This window comes from Alexandromys fortis, unplaced genomic scaffold (assembly GCF_014885135.2).
Source record: "Alexandromys fortis isolate MF-2015 unplaced genomic scaffold, M_Fortis_MF-2015_v1.1 scaffold_145, whole genome shotgun sequence".
In the NCBI taxonomy this organism is placed as follows: domain Eukaryota; kingdom Metazoa; phylum Chordata; class Mammalia; order Rodentia; family Cricetidae; genus Alexandromys; species Alexandromys fortis.
The window spans coordinates 2,662,170-2,683,060 of NW_026068049.1; the positions used below are offsets into that span (position 1 = coordinate 2,662,170).

At 47.2% G+C, this 20,891-nt stretch overlaps 1 protein-coding gene across 1 annotated transcript in view; it reads right to left on the reverse strand.

Moving 5' to 3' along the window:
• Tnfrsf21 (TNF receptor superfamily member 21) overlaps positions 1–20,283 on the reverse strand; it is a 66,395-nt gene extending 46,112 nt beyond the window's left edge. The window contains exon 1 of the mRNA XM_050119347.1: positions 20,143–20,283. Coding sequence (XP_049975304.1) covers positions 20,143–20,238 — 96 coding nt within the window. The 5' untranslated portion in view covers positions 20,239–20,283. The remainder of the gene's footprint in view (positions 1–20,142) is intronic.
• Between the last annotated feature and the right edge of the window lie 608 nt (positions 20,284–20,891).

A 20,891-nucleotide genomic window follows, 5' to 3' on the forward strand; every position in this document is an offset into this window, starting at 1 on the left:
AAAAAAAAAAAAAAAAAGAGTTTCTGTCTTCTTAGTATCTTGAAGGTTAAACTGAGTCTATCCCTTCCCAGCCCACGTTCTAGTGAGGCCAGGGCAGTTCTTGAGTCTCTTCCCTGCTCCAGAGTGCTCCCTCCGCTTTACATGACAAAGGCTGATTTCTGGCCTTCTACGTGCTTAGTTTTTCTTTAATCTAAGCCTGAAAGAGCAGGGGAGACGGGCAGGAGTGGGTGGTGGTTGATTTCCTCGTTGAGAAACTTCATTTCATCTTGGAGGCTGAGAAAGAAAAGAGAAGTGCTGGGCCTTCCCTTTCAGCTTTTGGCTTGGCGCTCCCTTTTCTTCCTCCTTCCGCTTGCGCAAGGAGCCCAAACAGCCTCTTCTGAGCCCAGCAGAGACACTTGTGAGGAGAAAACCATCTGCCCAGTGGAGCCCAAGCACAGGATTAGTGTGGTGCCTCTACGCCCACATCTCAGACTCAGAAGTGTGCGCCCTGAAGAAATGCATGAAGCTCTAGGAAACAGAGCCTCAACACCAGCCTCCCCCTCTAGGGGCTCTAATGCCCGGAGCCACCCGCAGTGTGCTTATTGCTGACTGCTCACCAGCTCTGAGTCTAAGATGCAGAATGGCGTGTACTGCACTCGTCCCCTGGTGTCTGACTTTTCAGAGGTCACCGCAGTGTATAAAACCCACCCCTAACCTCACAGCCCCTACACTCTATACCATGCTTGCTCTATTTGTATTTCTTAATTTTGTGGGGGGGGGGGGTAAAGGGGGCATTGTTAGTTACTAGCTCATTTTGAAGATGCTTTATTTTGAGATAGGCTCTTCACCCAGGCTGGCTTCGAACTTGTGGCAATCCTAACCCAGATTTCCCAGATGCTGGTATTACAGGTATGAACCACTGAGCGGGACTAGTTATTTTTGCTATTTTTCTTCCTGTTTGTTTTGTTGATACAGGCTGTCTATATGCAGCCCAGTCTGATATGAAACTTGCAATCCTTATGCCTCAGACTGATAGTCACAACAATGCCTGTCTGATATATCAATTCTTAAGAGACTGTAATATTGACTTATAAATTGCCTCCTACAAGTCTATCTCCTACAAACAGAATAAAGGAGAGTGGGGATTAACTATGTTTGGTGAAGTGGAAGAAGGAAGAAACCAATGGGACAGAAGCAAGGCCTGAGCTGGACGGAGATCACAGGGCTGCTCTTGGCCAAGGAGCAACAGGAGGTAGGCTCCAAGCCCCTCATTTCTGTCTCAAACAAGCCTCTCTGCTTTGTAAAGCCTACTCAGGCTTCTGAGTGAGGGGCCTTTAAAGTAAACTTATTTCTAAAGCAAGAGCTACAGGGGCCTCTAAAGTCTCTTCTGAATCCAGGCAACAGCTAATCCCACTGTGCCAAAAAACTGGGGATCCCCCCCCCCCCAGAGGCTCAAATGGAGGAAGAGACAGGACACCAAAGAAGAGTTACTCTCCTAAGAGCTTTCAGTCAACCAAGAGGTCCCCATCTCAACCAGAACTTTCCCGGCAGGTGTGGAAGCACTTGCCTGTAATTCCGGCATTAGGGAGGTTTGGGGGAGAGAATCCAGGATCCAGACCAGTCTGGGCTGCATAAAGAGACTTTGTCCCAAAGCAAAATAATATCCCCTTGTGATGGCACATACTTGTAAACCCAGTACTTGAGAGCCTGAGGTAGGAGGATCATGAGTTCGAGGCTATCTTCAGCTATATGGCAAGTTTGAAACTAGCTTGGGCTACCTGAGAACATGTCTCAAAATCAAAACAAATAGATAGTTAGATAGATAGACAGACAGACAGATGGACAGAGTATAGATAGATAGAGTGCATAACACCACACACACACACACACACACAAGCTTTTCCCTTTAACCTGGAGCTCTGGGCAGAGATAAGATGAAACAAATAAAAAAAAGTAAGTAAAGAAAACCCCTCCCTGCACAATACAAAGAGATGATAGTGAAAGCTAATACTACAAAAAAAAAAAAAAAAAAAACTGGAACAGGGGACCCAAACAAAGTCCTTGATAAGTGATAGATAGAGGCTGGGTCCTTCCAACCACAACCTTTGATTCCCCCCTTTGCACAGACACGGATAAGACAGATCAGCGGAGGTCTACCAAAGTTTCAGGCTTCAAATACAACACTAAAATTGTCCAGGAAGAGAAGGGAGAAGGCTCAGTAGTTAAAGCCTTTGCCACAAGAGCATGAAAAACCAGTTCAGATTACTAGAGGCCATGCATAGAGTGAGCAGGGTGGTGGTCTACCTGTAACTCCAGCATAGGTAGTCAGGGGATCCCCAGACAAACCGGCTAGAGACTACCCATATCAGCGAGCTCTGGGTTTGATTGGGAGCCCCTGCCTCGCTGAATAGGGTGGAAGAGCAATTGAAGATGTTTCCCAACATCAACCTAGGTCTCCATGTGCACAATCACAGACACATGTGTGTCCACACGTATGCACACAAAAAAATAATACTGCCTGGGATGAGTTTTGAATACACCTCCCACTGCCCCCTCTTATCTCTGAGATCACTGTGAGGCTCTAGCACGGTAAGGAACTTATTTTATTTGGCTGTGGTTTGTCTTGCCTTTCAGCTCTCTGAGTGTTTCTGACACCCAACTAAGTCTTGATGCCTAACATTAAGCCATTAAGCCAGGGCCCCTCTGGCTTTAAAATTCTTTGATCCTGAGCCCCATTTTGGACATGGCCCAATCCCACTATCGGAGTCACCCCCTCCATCCCTACCCAACCTGGCATTTTTAATTACCTCGATACTGTTCTCTATTAACTTTTTACCACCCGGAATAAACATCCCTGTAACAAGCCTACCAATTTTAACTACAGATTCTCTAAACAAATCAACTCACCCCCAGAGAAAGTCACTGTAGACACTGGTGGTCACCTTCCCATGCCCTTCGCTGAGCATTTGCTCATAATACACACACCCCTGAGTCAGCTTCTCTGTTTTCTTGCTTGAGTTTGGTTTTATATATGCAAAGAGAAAAGCCAACTACCCCAAAAGTCTGAGATTTCTTTCTGACTAACTTCTGCTACTACATCACTGAGATCTGCCTGTATGAACATGCAAAGTGCCTCCTTCTAACAGTTAAGCTCTCTTCCTCAGAATGAGTACAGGCTAGAGAGTTGGCTTACCTGTCAAAGGCTAGACCTACAACCAATACAGTACTGGGTAGCCTTACTTTAGAGGCTCTTCCCACCAACGCTATGTTGACTGATTTCTTGCGTATGGGTCAGTGTATAGTTTTCTATCTTGCATACTTCCTGTTTCCTCTTCTTCCCATACCCCACCCGGCTCACCTTCTCTTTCCTCCTCATTCCATGTAGCCGACACAACCCCACAGCTCTCAGTCTTTTGAGGTCCAAAATGCAACCAATAAGCTGAAGCCCTCACTTCATTTTCTCATCCCTAAACCATATAAAACATATACATACCGAAATATCTTTCTATATATATACATATATGCACCCATGGGTGGATTAGGCTAGAGTCAAAAGGAGAACAACATAAAGCTTGTGAAAACAGATAACAGGAGGCATAGTCTTACCTAACCTGTCTCCAAGTCAACAGGATCTTGGTTTGCTCACTTATAAGATTAGCAGGTTGGTCTAGCATTCAGTCAGCCCTAACCTGTGTGTTGTGATATCGTCGAGTCCCACCATCCTTGGGTAGCCTTCACAACTCTTCCTAGGCACCCAGATGCCAAGCAGATGAGCAAGTGGCCCATCACATTTCCTGTTTCTATCCTTCGTATTAGTGCCTAATTACATAGTGTCTTGTAACACTGGCCGGCAGCCTCCTAAGTGTATATACTTATCTTCCCATAATGGTTATAAGCAGCTCGAGGCCAGGGACTGCCACATGTACCCCATTTCCTTACTTGCTCAACTACCTAATGAAGACCAGAGACATAATAAGGAAAGCATCCTTCAAGCCAGGAGCCGGCAAAAAAAAAAAAAAAAAAAATCCAACACTTGGTTGTTCTTGTGAACAGGCTTCCTAGAATCCAGACACGGATGTCGCTAGCACTCATGGCTGCTTCCATGCTACTGTGGAAAAGCTGAAAGGCTACAACACGCCTAGAGACCTCAGTGACCTACTGTTACCATTTGGACCTTTACAGACAAAGTCTGCCAACTCCCAGCACGAGCATCCAAAGAAATCCAAACAATACAGAGACCGGAAGCTCACAGGAACCCTTAGGCACTCACGGGAGTTTCCAGTGAGCACCTAGTTCTCTCTCCCTCTTTCTACACCCACTCTAATTCACACGCTCAATCTGATCCTTTCACACCCCAGCCTAAAACTCACTTCCCACCTGACATCCGACGACAAGCAAAATCATCCAGAGAGACAAGACTTCCTCCCGGATGCTATGCTTGCCTCCCGTCCCCCACTGAAAAGCCCTCCTCTGTTTCTTCCTTTCCCTAAGTAGCCGTCATCATTTTCTACCTACGCTACTCGTGTGTCTTCCCTGGGACCTGCAATGCAGGACAGCACAGACTCAGCACCCATTCGTTGGACCACTGCGCCTCTGTTTCCTTTGCGAAGTAAAGGGCTGAGTTGCTATGACTCACTGATACTATCCGATACCTCCAGGACCCAGCTCATGGTCTATATGACAAGGACTCATTGACTAGAAGGGTGAACTTGCAGACCGTAAATAATTAGAATTAGTAAACTAGAGGGTGGTTTAAGATGGACGACGTTGCTGGCGTGAGAAACCCCAAACCCTCCACAACGGTGCCACAATATTAACTAAATATCTAAGAAAAGCATCCTGGTTCCCTTCATCATCAAAGCAAGGAGTTCATTCACCTCCGAAGACTCTGAGGTCTTAACAGAACCGCAATTGGCTTAGAAAGAATTGGTTTCTGCATGCCGCTGAAAATACAAAGCTAATCTACTCAAGGGTTCAAATACTCCCCACTTGTTTAAAAAAAGAAAGAAAATCACATTTAGTGCTTAAGATTATGAGCAGTAGTATAAGGAGCTTAGATTTTCTCTGTGTTTAAACAGCAGTTATTATGAAAATTCCATTTCCCCGACGAGGAACTCGCTTCACCATCAATGGACAGATGAGGTAAATATCAGCATGCAGTCCCAAACTGCCAGTTTGGTGGAAAAGTCACCAGCGCTTAGTGAATGACTAAAAGCTGAGAAAGGAGAAAGAGACAAAAGCCAAGTGGAAAGCAGTTGCTGTTTACACGACACACTGCCAAGTCTCCTGGGGCCTCGCTGCTCATCCTGTTGGCCCACGACACACCTATGACCTGTCACCTGAATTTTACAGGGCAGAGAAAGGCCTGAATACTGACAAGCAGTGCCTGGGTGTGTAAGAATACACATCAGGATCTTGATATCGACCTGTTCTTCAACAATTTCCCTTCCGTGATGGCATCCTCAGATCTCTTGTAGGTTACAGCAGATTTGTGTCATTCACGCTGCTGTTTGTGTGTGCGTGTGTGGTGTATGTGCATGTGTGCACAGGCGCACATGCCCATGGGAAGTTGGAGGAGGACGGTAGAGTGTCTTGATAAATCGCTCTCCATCTTATTCCCTCGAGACAGGATCTCTCACTGAACCTGGAGCTTGCATTTCAACTAGCCTGGCAGCCAGCGAGTCCCCACAATCCTCCTGTCTCCAGCCTCAATAATGCTAGGGTTACAGGTGCACACAAGGTGACACCCAATCTTGCACAGCACTGCTAGGGATTGAAACTCAGGTTCTCACACTTGTACAACCAGCATCTCACCCACTGAGCCATCCTGCCTGCCCCAGACTTGAGTCACTTTCGTTCCCTATCAAGTTCTAATAATGATCTAACAATTAGGCAAACCTGCTTTTCCTTAAGAATAAACAGGAAAATTGCTCTAGAGTTTGATGTAGAATTTTTTCCAGTGCTGTATAGAGCTAGTATATATATATATAATATATACATATTATATATATAATATATGTATAATTCAGTTACTATAGAGACTATAAGATGATCAGGCTAACCTGGGAGTCTGACTGTGACATATGCTACGAGATGACAAAGGGTAACTAACCGCCATGGAGAGATGGGCAACCCTCAGTACTGCTGACTGTTTTATCGGGGCATCATTTTTAGTTTCTAATATCAACATACTGGGTGGCTAGAATTCCCCAGATTTGAAGGGGGGGTGGGGGCGGCAATGACAACAGAAGGAAGAAGAAGGAACAGTTCAAGGATAAAGGTTCCACAAACCGCAGACAGAATATTTCCAGTTGTGTTATATAAATTTGCTTGGCGCTCTCTCATTCATTTCCTACTGCCCTGTCTGATGTGTGTGTGTGTGTGTGTGTGTGTGTGTGTGTGTGTGTGTGTGTGTGTGTGAGAGAGAGAGAGAGAGAGAGAGAGAGAGAGAGAGAGAGAGAGAGAGAGGCCTACTGTTGCCAAAGCACAAGAAGCAGGGACTGTTTTCAAAGCTGGTGACTATAGAAAGGCCAGAGTCAGAATGTGCTGACTGGAGGAACAGAAGGAGGCAAGCTCAGGGGACACGAGAGAGGAAAAACCCAGGAAGATTCCACCCAGGAGCTGTTTGCTCGGGAACCTGCAATGCAGGAGACTATGCGTGCATACAGCACTCTGTCACTGGACCTGCGAACCGTCTCCCTGCAGCCCAGCAGCGATTTCTCTGCCCTCTGCCCACTGGAATGTCAGTAGGGTGCCCACTGAGTAACAAATGAGCGGCATTAAGCAGAAGATGGAAGGAAGCCGCTTCATGCTGACAGGGCCTGTCTGGAAAAGCACATAAGCACAGGCAAAAACCAGTTTACAGCCAACACAGCAACTGAGGCTGCAAGTATAAGGAAAACCTACCGACACCTAGAATGAACCATGTAGACCCTGCTCTTCCGGGAAATAGCTGGGCGTGATACTATGATAAAAAGAAATAAAGATTTCGTCTCTCCTGTTAGCTCCCATCAGAAGTAAGAAACCCCAAAGCAAGTGTGACTAGCATCTTCCCTATGCTAAGGAGCTGACTGGGCTGGAGGCTGTGAGTGCTCCACGGAGCTCAGAAAGACCAGAAAACAGCCCCACCCCAGTCTCCCACAGGCAGAGGGGCTGAAGGTTAAGTTAATCACCAAAGGCTAATGTCATAGCCTGTCATGCTTTCATAACGACGCCTCCATAAAACCCTCAGGACAAGGTTCAGAGAGCTGGAAGCTAGCTGAACAGGTGCGAATACCTGGAGGGAGAAGCATCCAGAGTGGACCTGGAAGCTAAGCAGTACTTCCTATTTGCCGCCCGAGGCGTGCCTTCTTCAGGATCCTTTAGAATCTCCGGTGGATACAAGCCAGTGATGAGCAGAAAGGGTTGCCCTGAGATAGGCGAGGCCATGCCTGCAAATCAGCTGAGCCCCAGAGGATTAGAGAGCTCCGATTTATAGTCAGACAACCCAGAACACAGGTGACAACCTGGCTTTGGCTACTGATGTTTGAAGTCGGGGTCAGTCGGATGGAACTGAGCCTTCAAACGCATACAGTATTAGATGCTATCTCCAAGAAAATTGGGTGTTGGATGCTAACTCCGAGTAAACAGGGTCAAAAGTGAATTAAGGATATCCTGCTCGTCTCAGATGGGGAGTCTGGTGTCTGGTCTGAAAACAGGCAAATCATTCTGGATTTCTTCTGTCCTTCTATTGTGGGCGACCTTGGAAAGGAGTTCAACTTCCAAGCCTCTCCCACCTCACTTGCAAAATGGAGACATCGATAGTAACTGCCATTCAAGGCTGTTTTGATAATTAATGGTTCATACAAAATAGCATAGAGAACATGTCTGTCATGGTAATTGCTACATGATTATTAGTTTGGGAAATTATCACCCTACCAGTTTATTATTTTACTCTACTTTAAGTCTATTTCCTTGAGATTAGACAATCTGTTAAAACAGCTCAATTATATCTCAAATATGTGACTTTTGAGATACATTAAAAAAAAATCAAGATTTTTTCCCTCTTTATTTATTTGTGTATTATTTGTCATGCTGGAACTACATCCAAGGTTATTTATGTGCTGGGCAGATAACATTTCTAATCCCTCAATTCCAGATTTTTAAAAGGAGTAATACCTATTGAGTGGCACACACCTGTAGTTCTAGCACTCAGAATACAAAGGCGCGAGGGACGGCACAAGTTCAAGGCTGGCTTGATCTACTGGGGTAACTTGTTCTGGATCAGCTTGGTGTGCCTAGTAAGTTCACGGCTGACTTGGTGTACACAGTAAGTTCAAGGCTAGCTTGACATATACAGTGAGTTCAAAGCCAGCTTGGTCTTCCTACAAGGCAAGTTCTGAGCCAGCTTGGTGAACATAGTTCAGGACCAGGTTGGCAATATTCAAAGTCAGGCAGAGAACTACAGCAAAACTGGGTCAAAACAAACAAACAAAACAAAAACTTCCACCTAATTGCATGTCTGTGCACATGGTGGTACATGCCTAAGATCCAGAAGTTATGGTGCACATGCAGGAAGATCACACAGTCAAGGCCAGGTGGGACTAGTCACTGTGTTCCTATTCAGGCTGATTTGCATAGGGAAGTCCTTTCTCAAAACCCAAATATTTGGTTGATGTGGGAGTGTCATATATCAATCTGTTGGTTTCATTGGTTAAGCAATAAAGAAACTGCTTGGCCCTGATAGGTTAAAACATAGGTGGGAGGAGTAAACAGAACAGAATGCTGGGAGGAAGAGGAAGTGAGCTCAGAGAAGCCATGCTCTCCTCTCCCGGGCAGATGCGATAGCTCTGCTCTCTGAGGCAGACGCACGCACACGTGAGGGATGAAGCAAGCCGCCAGGTCAGACATGCTGAATCTTTCCCGGTAAGACCGGTGCTACACAGTTTATTAGAGATGGGTTGATCGGGATATCAGAATTAGCCAGTAAGGGCTAAAGCTAATGGGCCAAGCAGTGTTTAAATTAATATAGTTTGTGTGTTGTTATTTCGGGGCATAAGCTAGCTGGTGGCCGGGGTGCCGGGGATGCAGCCCCGCCGCTCATATTACTACATTTGGTTATTTTTTTTCATTTAATAAAAGACTATAATCCTGAAACATACTTCCCTGAACACAGAACATACTATATTGGTTTGTTTTTAAAGCAGATGTCAAGATTAAGACAAGAAAGACAAAGGCTACTTTTCAAAATATACTAAAAACAAACAAATAAATACTTGAGGCTCTGAGGGTGTTGTTAAACTAGTCGAGAGCTTGCCTGGCGTATGCAAACCCTCAAGTTCCAGGACCAGCATGCCCTATAATCCCAGCACTCAAAGAGGAGGACGTTCAAGGTCAGCCTTGGGTCAGTCTAGATAACCTAAGACTTTATCTAAAGTAAGTTAGTTAATTAATTAAAATGAAATAAATCTTGGCTTATAACAAAAATGTCGTAAGAGAAGAGAAAGGATCTACAATTAATAATCTCACTTTAGGTGCTCATGGCACAATTAAGTAAGGGGTTTTCAGAATGAGTTTCCCTAATCTGATCCCACATGGTGTTGATGCCCTGCTCTAGAAACAGACTAGACCCCAGCACCTCCGGCTTTTGTACAGTCCGTAGGCGAACAATGGTTTTATACTCAGAATATCTGCGAGGTAAGGAGGAATGAAAAGAAGAATATGGAGTGCCAGTGAAAAGTATGTAAAATTCAAATTTCAGTGTCTACAAATAAAGTTTTATTGAAACACTGCCATGCTCATTCTTTGAGGCATTGTCTAGAGATGCTATGTCTACATGCAGGTGGAATTAAGTAGCTTCTACAGATATCATAAGGTAGAAGTTCTGCCCGGTACTTTAAAGAAAAAGTTTACTGATCCTTTGGCTTAGAGTTGAGAAACTATTCCTTCTTGTACCTTCTCGCAGAAGGGCACAACTAATAACCAGCCTATGACTGGTTCCAAGACTCTGCCGAAGAACTGCCTGAAGTGTGAATCAGTTGTGTCTTGCACGCCCCTGCATGTTTACTCACAAGATCCTCTACACACACAAGGTGTGCAGATAGCCTTCAGAACACACAAAGGGGCTTCTCACCACAAATATCTCACCACAACATCCAGAAACACCAACATGCCTAAACAGTCAGACGATAAAATTCTAAAATTCAAAGTTAGCAGGATCCTTTATACTACCTGTCAAAGGATAAATTCCTAACAAAACTGGGCAAAACAAACAAACAACAAAACGAATATTCTTAGACTCAGAAAGGAAAAGGGTTAATAACATAAGCCTAATTTTTCATGTTATTATAGGAATATTAAAAACAGAATATGGTGCTGGTGAAATGGATCAGTAAGCAAAGGTGTTTAACTGGGCCTGACAGCATGGGGACTTCTATCCCCAGGACTCACAGACTCCTTAAGTTGTATCTGACCTCCACCTTGGCACTGTGGCATGGGGATGCCCCCCATACAGAAAGAGAGAGAGAGAGAGAGAGAGAGAGAGAGAGAGAGAGAGAGAGAGAGAAATACATAAATATAATCAGAAAAAAACGAAGACTGTAAAACAATATGTCATGCATAGTTAATATGAATTTATAACCAGAAAGATACATAGAACAAATAAAAATAAGATTAACATAACCTCTACTCAATAGTGAGAGACACGCATCATTAAAAGGCAAGCACAAGTGAGTTTATGATCCCCTAAATGACTAAAATGTCACCGAGACCACCAAGAAATATCTGAATGAAAAAGAGGATATATTCGCGATGAGAAGCTCCAGCGCTGGCAGGTTCACGGGCTAGAAAGCACATTTACGGGTGGCTGGTGGCATTCTGAATTGATTGTCTTCCTAAAAACAATCTGGCATTCTTCAGCAAACGCCATAAAACCACTCATTCATTTCCTCTGACCTGGCAATGCCACTTTGGGGAACGCACCCGGGGGAGAAAAACCTAAAAGCGGGCAGAGCGTCCGTGAGTACAGCGACGCCTGTGCCGCTGAGCGCTGTGGACGAATGACGGCAGCCCAAGCACCCGCGCACCCGGCGACAGCAGCTCTCAACACACTTTCGGACCTGCAAAGTCGGTCATTTTTAAATGGCAAGAAAAAGGCCTCAGCCGATGTACGTCATAAGCACCTCAAACTTACTTAATAAGCATCCGAGCCTTGGGTTCCAGTCCCCCTCTCCCCTCCCTAGCCTCTCCTTCCCGTCACTGACTGTTCAGTTCAGGAATTTAGGCGTGGTCGGTCCACCTTCTTTGACACCACCTGCGCCTCCCATCTCATCACCAAATAAACATTCCAGAATCTCTACTGTTGTCATCTTCACTGCCGATACCCCAGGACCACATCTCCACCCTGCACTCCTGTGAAAAAAACCTAACACCCCCCCCCACACTCCTCTCCAATCCCTGCTCTACCAGGCTTCCAGGGTGAGCTGAGAGCTGAGAGTGTAACTCGGTGGTAGAGCACTAGCTATGCACAAGGCCCTACGTTCTATCCCTCAACTTGAAAAAACAGCTTTTTTGTTCTATCCCTCAACTTGAAAAAACAGCTTTTTTTTTTTTTTTGGTTTTTGTTTGTGGCCTGTTGCCTAAGAACAGTTGACCAACACAAACTATACTCAATGCAGGGAGGTAGGAGAGGAATCTGGAAGGAGCTCAGAAAGTGGGTAATAGAATCGAAATATCATTATTATTATTATTATTATTATTATTATTATTATTATTTGCAGGCTGGAGAAATGCTCAATGGTTAAGAGCATTTGATGCTCTTGCAGAAAAATTTAATTCCCAGCACCCATGTTGGTGTCTCAAAACTGCCAGTAACTTGAGCTCCTGGGGATCTGATGCCTTTTTCTGGTCCCTGAGGCCACCTTCACACACATGCATATCACACACATGCACACATACACGCACACACACACACGCACACACACATACACGCACGCACCTCAAATATGTAAGTCTTTTTACAAAGTGTTTCAAGCCATCTTGTTACCCTCCCTCTCCTGAGTGACGCCTTCACACTGTCAAGTGTCCCACAGGGCAGTCCTGCTGCCTCTTCCCACGGAGCTCCCCCTGCTCCCTTTCAGAGCCCCAGCCATAGTGACCAGAGGTCATAGGTCACAGTCTGTCGTGCACTTGGCTATTTCATATACTGTTCCCTCCCACGGGAATCCTCCCCCTTCTGCTCTATGGTGGTTACCAGAAAATGTCACCTTTTCTACGAGCTCAAGGGAGACCACGGACAGCCTCTGGATTCTACAACATAGCCACAGTCTAATCACACCTGTTAGTTAATAGATGGTTAAGTTTAAAAAGACGGATGAAAGACACAAACATACATCTGTAAGGGAAAAGCAAACAGCTGCAGAAAGAAAAGAGGGGCAGAAGCAGTACAGACACACTGGTTAGACTGTTCTGGAAACCTGTCACCTTTGCCGGTCAACTTCCTTGACTCTTATCCTCCTGCCTCCCTACTCCTGGATGCGCAGAGCTACCCATATCTACAGTGAAATTAGACAGTGGTTTTGTCACAAAGGTTCTTGAAAGACCAGAATTCCAACCTCTTTTTCAGGACCAACAACCAAGTAATTTCCTTTCAGCTTTTTTCTTTCTCTGGTCTACTGAGGCCCTACAGCCTACAGATATATTTCAAAACTCATTTAATTAGCACAGCTCCCGACCCTCGTCAAAGACAGCGCTTTGTGCTGCAGACGGCGAGCAATGCCCTATGAAGCAGACCTACAGCTAGTCCACGAACTGTTGCGTGCTCAGCTCTGAATGGGACCCCTATACCACACCTCTCCCCCACCCAGAGCTCAGGGGTCTCACAGAAGCAGGGAGGAGAATAATTGTAAGATCCATTGCACACATGAACTCACAGGGCTTGGCACAGCATGCACAAGACCTGGACAAGACCAAGCCAGCCGAAAACTTGCATGGACGGGGAAGGGAGCCACGAGGGCTCACCCCTAGCCAAGGACCTATTGGCAACTTATGGCTGCTTAGGGAGGGAGACCCCATTTTCTTCAGGCATGGGGCTCCTGGCAGGCTGTCCACATTCCCATAGATGGTCCCACATTCTTGCACATACAGGTAGTACTACGTGAACTCAGCGGGTTTAGAAAAAGTGAACAGGAAATTGGGAGGGAAAAGTGATGGGGAGGGTTCTAAAGTGCGAGACGTTCTAAAGAAAGGGAATGGGGATTTGATCAAAACACGCTATATGCACGTATGAAGCTCTGCTTTTCTTTTTTTTTAAGATTTTATTTATTTATTATGTATACAACATTCTGCCTCGATGTATGCCCGCACGCCAGAGGAGGGCGCCAGATCTCAGTACAGATGGTTGTGAGCCACCATGTGGTTGCTGGGAATTGAACTCAGGACCTCTGGAAGAGCAGCCAGTGCTCTTAACCTCTGAGCCATCTCTCCAGCCCTTCTTTTTTTTTTTTTTTTTAACAGCATGCTTATGAAGGTTCCTCCAGTAATTGTGGCAACCTCCATGCCACGTTCACAGCATCCGTCAGCCCGTCAAATCGTGGAGTTAAATCCCCATCGCGGAGAAGAAATCCTAGTCAGAGCTGGCACAAGCTGCAGGCTTGTCCTATACACATAATTAGGCTGGCAGCCAAGAGGACCCTAGCAGGTCCTCAGGTCCTCAGAGTAAGTGAGCAGCAGCTACACTGTGAAGCAGAACCCACACCACACCGTTACTCACTAAGCAAATATTTTTCAGAATGACCCAGGCTGCGGGAGAGCAGCGAGCCCATCCCCTATTTATAACATTTCAGTGTGCAGCAGTGTCTTTCCATTGCCACCACGGCACCACGGCCTGTCGGAGTCACACCATAGGAAAATGCTTGCCCGTGTCTCCACACCCTCCCCTCTCATCCCCCTCACGCCGGGCTTTCACCGGGAGGTTTGGCAAACCATCCAGGCACCAGCAAGAAACTCAGAACACAGACAGAGCATGCTCGACTCTTGGCTAAAATCATCCCCTTTAGAGGAAACAAGCATATGGTACATTGAAGTGAACCCCTACCCGCCACATGGCAGAAAGAACTGTGAAACTATGCTAACCTGCATGCCATTCCCCTCTCCAGAACTAATGAGGGGCAGAAGAGAAAACCCTATCATCAACCCTCACTCTGGGATCTGTAAAATGGGACTAAGGCTGCGACCTGGGGACTTGGAAGAAGGATGCTGTGGTGCTTTGTAAAAGATGCTCAGTGGGGTGGAAAGTGCTCAGTAAACAAGGACCAGTCACATCCTAATATGAATGCTTGCCAACCATTTGCTTAGGCCTCCTCTGAAGGATGCAAGTACAGAAGCCTACTGCCTCCACAGCCGAGTCCAGGGCACATGGACACCCTCCACTTCTCCTCCAAATGCATTAAGCTCCTGTTCCTTTTCTCCCAGGAAGACTTGCAAATGGTACCAAGCAACAAAGCCACCACGTCCTTCTGGTTGCAGAGGAACAAATGGAAAGCTATATAGATATGAGATAATTAGCCTGGCTTCGATTTGGATAGTCGCGTGCATCTCCATTCTGATCATTTGTTTTAGTCCAGAGAAGTATCCAGCACAGTCTTCAGATACCCTGAAGAGGAGGTGAAAGGACATGGTGCAGCCTTCTGCCAACTTACCCGGGTCCTGCTGCATCCCACACTTTCCTGGGACCCTTCTGAGCACAGCTCTCCCAGCACCACAGACACTTCATCTCCAAAGCCAGCGCACTGACACCAGGACACACAAGTTCAGCACTGCTCCACGGACTGTGACTGCACACCTGCCTTCTTCAGTCACCAGCGTGATCCTCGGTCCCCCCCTCCTTCAAGCAGAGGGCCTCCCCATCCATCTGGACCTCGGCCAGCTTCCCCCAGGTGCCCATCCACTGCCCATCCAGGTGGCAGCGTTCAAGCCAACTTCAGATCCTGTTGATTTTGAGGTATTTGACAAATATAAACACTGGGGAAAGCCTGTTTATTCATGATCTCGCCCCAATTCCTAAAGAACACAAGCTCAGCAGTCGCCCAGGCAGTAGCAAGTGTCAACCTCCTGCGGACACTTGGTGGAGATTAAAAGCTGGGCCCAAGCTGCTCCTATAAATGGCTCAGTTGTCATTCTGACCATCAAAACATATCTCCATTTCGTGGCAGGAGGGGATTCGACTCCAAATGACCACTGGACACCCACCAAAGCTCTGAGATAATCTGGGCTCCTCGTGTCACAGAAGAGAAGCCTCTGAGCTTGCCAAGAAGCTTCTGATGGTGACCTGGCATTACCGCACTTGCCAGGCCTGTGTGGGGAAAGAAGGCCAGCAGAGTGTTAGTGCTTTCTGGAAAACAGGCAGAGCTGTTTATGCAAAGGAAAGTCACCCGATTCATCCCAGCCCCTTAAGAGTCTGACGAGGCATCTCACCATTTCCCGTCATCAAAAAAAAAAAAAAATCATAATAATAATGAACTTTACTTAGGTCAATTACAGTTTACATACTGGCTGAGTAAGCACAAAACCAATTTGCGACTTTTCTACCATGCTTCCCAGGAGGCTTTGCGTCTCTTCAGGATGAAGTTAAGTGCAAAGCCAAAGTGTGATGTCTCCAAACCCCAACCTCCAACAACTACAACTCACCAGACCCAGCCAAGGAGCCACACCTACTCCTGAGTACTGGAGAAGGTACCAGCCTGCAAACTACCCAAAAGAAGGTGGCAATAACTATGCTTGCTCTATGTAACTTTGTAGACATTGTCCAAGTGTGTAAAAGTAAGTAGTTGGCAAATTTGTGCCCATGTAGTCACAGAGGGTTTTTTTTTTCATTCTAAAGATATATCTTATTGAAGAAATACTTTTCTTGTAGATTTAGCTTAGTTGTGCTAGAGATTCTATCTGTCTGTCTGTCTGTCTGTCTGTCTGCCTGTCTGTCTGTTAGGGACTTGACCTGAGAGAGAGCCAGACATATACCGTTAGTGCAGATGAGAAAACCTAATCCTATTGTCTGGTTTGGTTATGGGGATACCTCACGGGAATTGGGAATTGTTTGGTCCAGTACAAGTTCTGAGTGGTTTATTCTTCCTCATTCCCAATTTCCCATAAGTCAATTTCCCTACTAAGACTGATACATTATACCAAGATTAAAAAATTTCCCAAAACAGAAGTACTTCCCTGTTCTGGCTTTGACTCTAATGGCGAAGTTACTTGCACTGTTTCAAAGATGCAAACACGGCATTTGTGCAACTCTCTGGGTCTAGCATGCGCATCCACCGATCCCCCGGAGTGAAACTCCATCAATATTACTGACAGCCACGCATTTTCTAAGTCACAGAAACTCGCTTTAAGGCGAGGTTCTCCTCCCACTCCATCACAGCACTTCTGCTGCCTAGGACGACACCCTCAGGGAGGGCGCACCGTCACTTCCTCAGGGTAGGCTGGTCTTTCCCTCAGCCAAAATGTGTGGGGTGTTAGATCAGTCATAGCTTGGGTTCCCTTCCAGCTCCACAGTCCAATACGGTACACTATAAGTATATAGGAGGGAGACAGTCCCCTGTGTATAGTGCCAGCTCTGATTCAATGTTCCCCCTTGAACTTCTCACCAAGTCTTAAAGATTGGAGCCCCAACCAGACCGCCCCACATGCCTGCCTGGGCATCTAGCCATTTGTTATGACAGGCGAAGGAAGGACAGTGGCCAGCAGTGACACTTGGTACTCTCTTGGCTAGAGACAGATTGACTGTGTGTCTCACCATTTCCCACCACCAAAAAGAAAAAATAATGAATAAATTCTTTTCTTTAGGTGATGGGAAATGGTGAGATGCCAACTGCCTAGAGGAAGGGCGGACGGACAGAGAACTAACTGGACAAGGTACTTAGCAAACGGCCCTGTGTCTGGAATTCTTTTATTTTTAAATTAAAATGTAATTATTAAATACAGTTTGCTCCCTTTCCTTTCTTCCTTCCAACCATTCCCATGTACCAACCATTTGTTCTTTCTCAAATACATGGCCTTGTCTTCAATTGCTGTTACATAGAATATAAATATACACATGCATATGTGTGTATATACATATATATGCATGTGTATATTTGTTATACACACACATTTCTTAGTTGCACATAATTCTAATCCTTTGTCTAGGGTTGGGACCCCATGAGATTACCCCTTCCATGTTATCAGTCTATCGGGATAGTCCCTGTTCAGATCCCGTTTAGGCAGCCATGTTGCTGAGACTTCACGACATTTCTAGAAAACACAATCCCCCAGGGGACCTCCCTCCGTTCCTCTGGCTCTTAGACTCTTTCCATTCTGCCTTCTTTGTGTTCCCTGTGTCTTGGTGCAGGAATTCTCAATACAGGGATAGCAGTAGCTTCCAAAGCTTCAGGTCCAATGCCGTTATCAAGGAAGTCTCCTTTCTGCCTTGACTGGCTCTTGTGATCAATCTGTATAGTCAAAACAAGCTCCCTAAAGTCACGGGCCCCTCTGACTGCATCCAGTGTTGCATGAGCAAGTCCTTCTAGGACAGCCCCTACACTACCAGGAATCTGAATGTGGCATGTACAGAACTTTAGCCGGGAACATGTATGCTGTCTTTCAGTTCGTGTGTAGTTCTCAAGCCTGACACGGTTGCCTCAGCTCCTCAGCAACAGGGCTCTTAGAGCTCACACACCACATGTGTGTGGAGACTCTCCTTCCTCACCCCTAGAATGAAGGCAGCACCTGTTTGACAGGCATGGTGAGACGCTGTGTATAAAACACCCTGCCGCTCTCTCTATATGTTCATATAGGCGCCAAACAAATACATCATATTAGATGCCATACAATACGTATCCATGTCAGAGCCTATGGTAAGCTCCCTTTAAGCCTGTCATGCTAAAAAAAAAAAAAAAAAAGTGTCACAAAAATAACAGTAACAAAGACTTCTGGGAAAAAAGTGGGAGGGGGTAACTGGAGACATTTTGTGCTGCCTCACTGGCAGCATTATTTTCTCTGATCTGACCACACCGAACGAGCGCAGCAGCAACCTCCTGACACCCCCGTTAGTCTTCCAGGTCCCTCACACCATATTTACGTGAGTCATGAACGTGGCCAGGACTGCTGAGCACAATCTCAGCAGACCACTGCTGTACACATTAACAAATCCTGTCCTGGTGGCCGGGGCGTGCAGGGTGAGACGGAAGATGGTTCCGGGCACACCCACCCCTTCAGGAGGACCAGGTCACCCTGCTTCTGCTCCATCAACTCAAGCGAAGCCTGTTTACTATGGTTACCAGAAGACCAAGAGATCGCCTCCAAAACGCCTTCGTAAATTTCCCTTTAACCGTCAAACAAACATTGTCCGGCCATCAGCTGCAAATCTGTTGTGCAATTTGTGGGTAAGTTGAGTTTGATAAGCTAATCAAAGAAGCTAGGCCCTTTCTGGGTTAGCTAAAGCATGAATGTTTATACATTGAGAGCTTCAAGTACCTACTTCAAGCTAAAAGTTAAAAAAAATATATGAAATACTACACTCTGAGCAGTAACTTAAGATTGAATGTGTGTGTGAAGTTGGGGCCCAGAGCGTGTGCTGACCAGATCTCTTCCAGTCAGTAGGATCAATGTTCCCGTGAACTCTGCTTTAAGACTCTCAGTTCAAGTTCGTTGCCCCAAGAACTCACTGGCTGCTTGTTTCAAGGGAATAGACTAGGACTTTGCTGTTACTATAAACAGACAGAAAAGAGTCTCCTAAGGGGTACTGAGACTTGCCTCATTATAAAGGCTAAGAACAACAAACTTTCTTTAGTCTCTCTCTCTCTCTCTCTCTCTCTCACCACACACACACACACACACACACACACACACACACACACACACACACACCAGAGAGAGGGGCAGGGTGGGGGTGGATCTGAGTATCTGTAGGGTGAATTCTCAGGCCATAGCAACTGCAATGCCTTGAGATGGAAGCAGTAGATGTTGGCTGGCCAGGCAGTTAAGTCCTTTAGGGGAAGGAGACAAGAGGCCTGCCTTCCCTTACACAGCCCAACCATGAAAACAGGCTCTTTTTGTTTTTGTTTGTTTTTTTAAGCTAACAACCTTCATCCTCCCTGCTGGGATAAAAGGCATGGCTGGTTTATGACGGCTCAAGGGTTTGAATTCAAATTATTTTCCACCCAATTCCCCACTTGGCCCCAATACTCGGAATAAAAGGATGGCTTGGGTAAGTTTTGGATAAGGAATGATGTCAGGCTTTACTCAGATAAAGTGATGGAGGGCTATGCTCAGGGCACGCCCCAGCTTTGGGCGCTGAGGGAGCCCGCATCATCTTGGGTGGTGACATGCCTAAACACAAAAAAGAAGAAATAAGGATGGAGAAAATTAATCCTCCTTTATGTAGCTCTTTCCCCCCTCCCCCCCTCCTCTACTGGAGAGCCAGGGCGCCTGTTGGCTCCCAGCCGGTGCTTAGGAGGCGCCTGAGAATGGGTCTGGGGTCCCTTTTTTCTTCTTCTTCTTTTGGCGTGCAGAAATCAGGACCCATCCGAGCCAAGACAGAGGCGAGAAGCAAGAAAGCTAGAGCAAGAGGCGCCCTGCTCAGTACTCCGGAATGCCCGCCCGGCGCTCGGAAGCACGCAGCGGTTGCTCGCGACCGGAGCGCACCGGTCCCGCTGTCTCCACTGCGGTAGCACCCGGACATGACATTGCAGCGGCGACAAAGCGGCGGCCACAACCGGCCGCAGGCAACTGACAGGACTGCTCGGGCCTCGTACCACGCAGAGAAGCTGGCAGCGAATGATACTGGGGTGAGGCTAGGTGTTGGGGTGCGAGGTAGGCCGAGTCGGGGGTAAAAACCCTGAAATGCGCAGGACGCCAGGGCGGCCACCTCTCGCGCCTCCTCCAAGCAGCCAGATTGCAAGAAAAATAATTCTAACACTAATAATGCTAACTAAAAATAATGCTAACACTTCCCAGCCGTAGCGCACCCTCTATCTCTCAAAAAAAAAAAAAAAAATCTAATAGGAGTCCCCCTCGGACTTGTAACCTTCCAGTGGAGCTGGTACCACCGCGCGCCTCAAGCACTCCGGGCCCGGGGACCCGCCCCGCTCCCGTACGTCGGTCGGCTCGAACACAACCATCACCCTAGGGTTCCCTCCGATGGCTCACCAGGAGAAATGAGCCGGCGACCATCGTGGCTCCGACTTGGCCGGCGATGCGGCTGCGAGAGGCGAGGGCGGTGATGCTGCTTGCCGAGGTCCCCATGGCCGAGCCCGGGGCTCGCAGGGGCGCCCGGAGCGCGCGGCCCCACGGCAGCTGGAATCGGTGGCTGTTTCTGCCCAGCGCCGCATCCACCGCCGCCTCCCAGGCGGGGAGCCCATCTACCTCCAGCAGCCCATGTGCACTGCAGCAGCCGGGCGGCCGGGCGGAAGAGGGAGGCGGCAGAGGAGGCTCGGGAAGGCGCTCAGCACCTGCCCAGGGGCGCGGGCGCCCGGGCGGAGAGAAGCAGGCGCGCTTGGAACCCGCGCCTCCCGGTGCTCTCCAGCGACAGGGGCTGCGGAGAACCAGGGAGCAGGGCTGACGGAGACACAGCGAAGGAACGGCTTCCCATAGCGAAGCCTCCAGCCGCTACCAACCACTCGCCTCCTCCGCTGTCCAGACCGGCCGGCGAGGGACTGAGTCGGGTGGCCACTCAGCCCGGGGACACACGTGGTGGCGCCGAAGGGGCGGAGAACCGGCCCTTTGTGATGTCATCCGGGAGGAGGCCGGGCTCTTTGTGCAGATGGAGGGCTAAAGGCGGTCTAAAAAACGGAGGGGAAGGAAAGGGTGCCCCTTGGCGTTAGCTGGAGGAATTGCGCTTGCTTGTTAACCTGGGAGTGCAGTACACACCCCTTACTTTTCTTTCTTTCTTTCTTTCT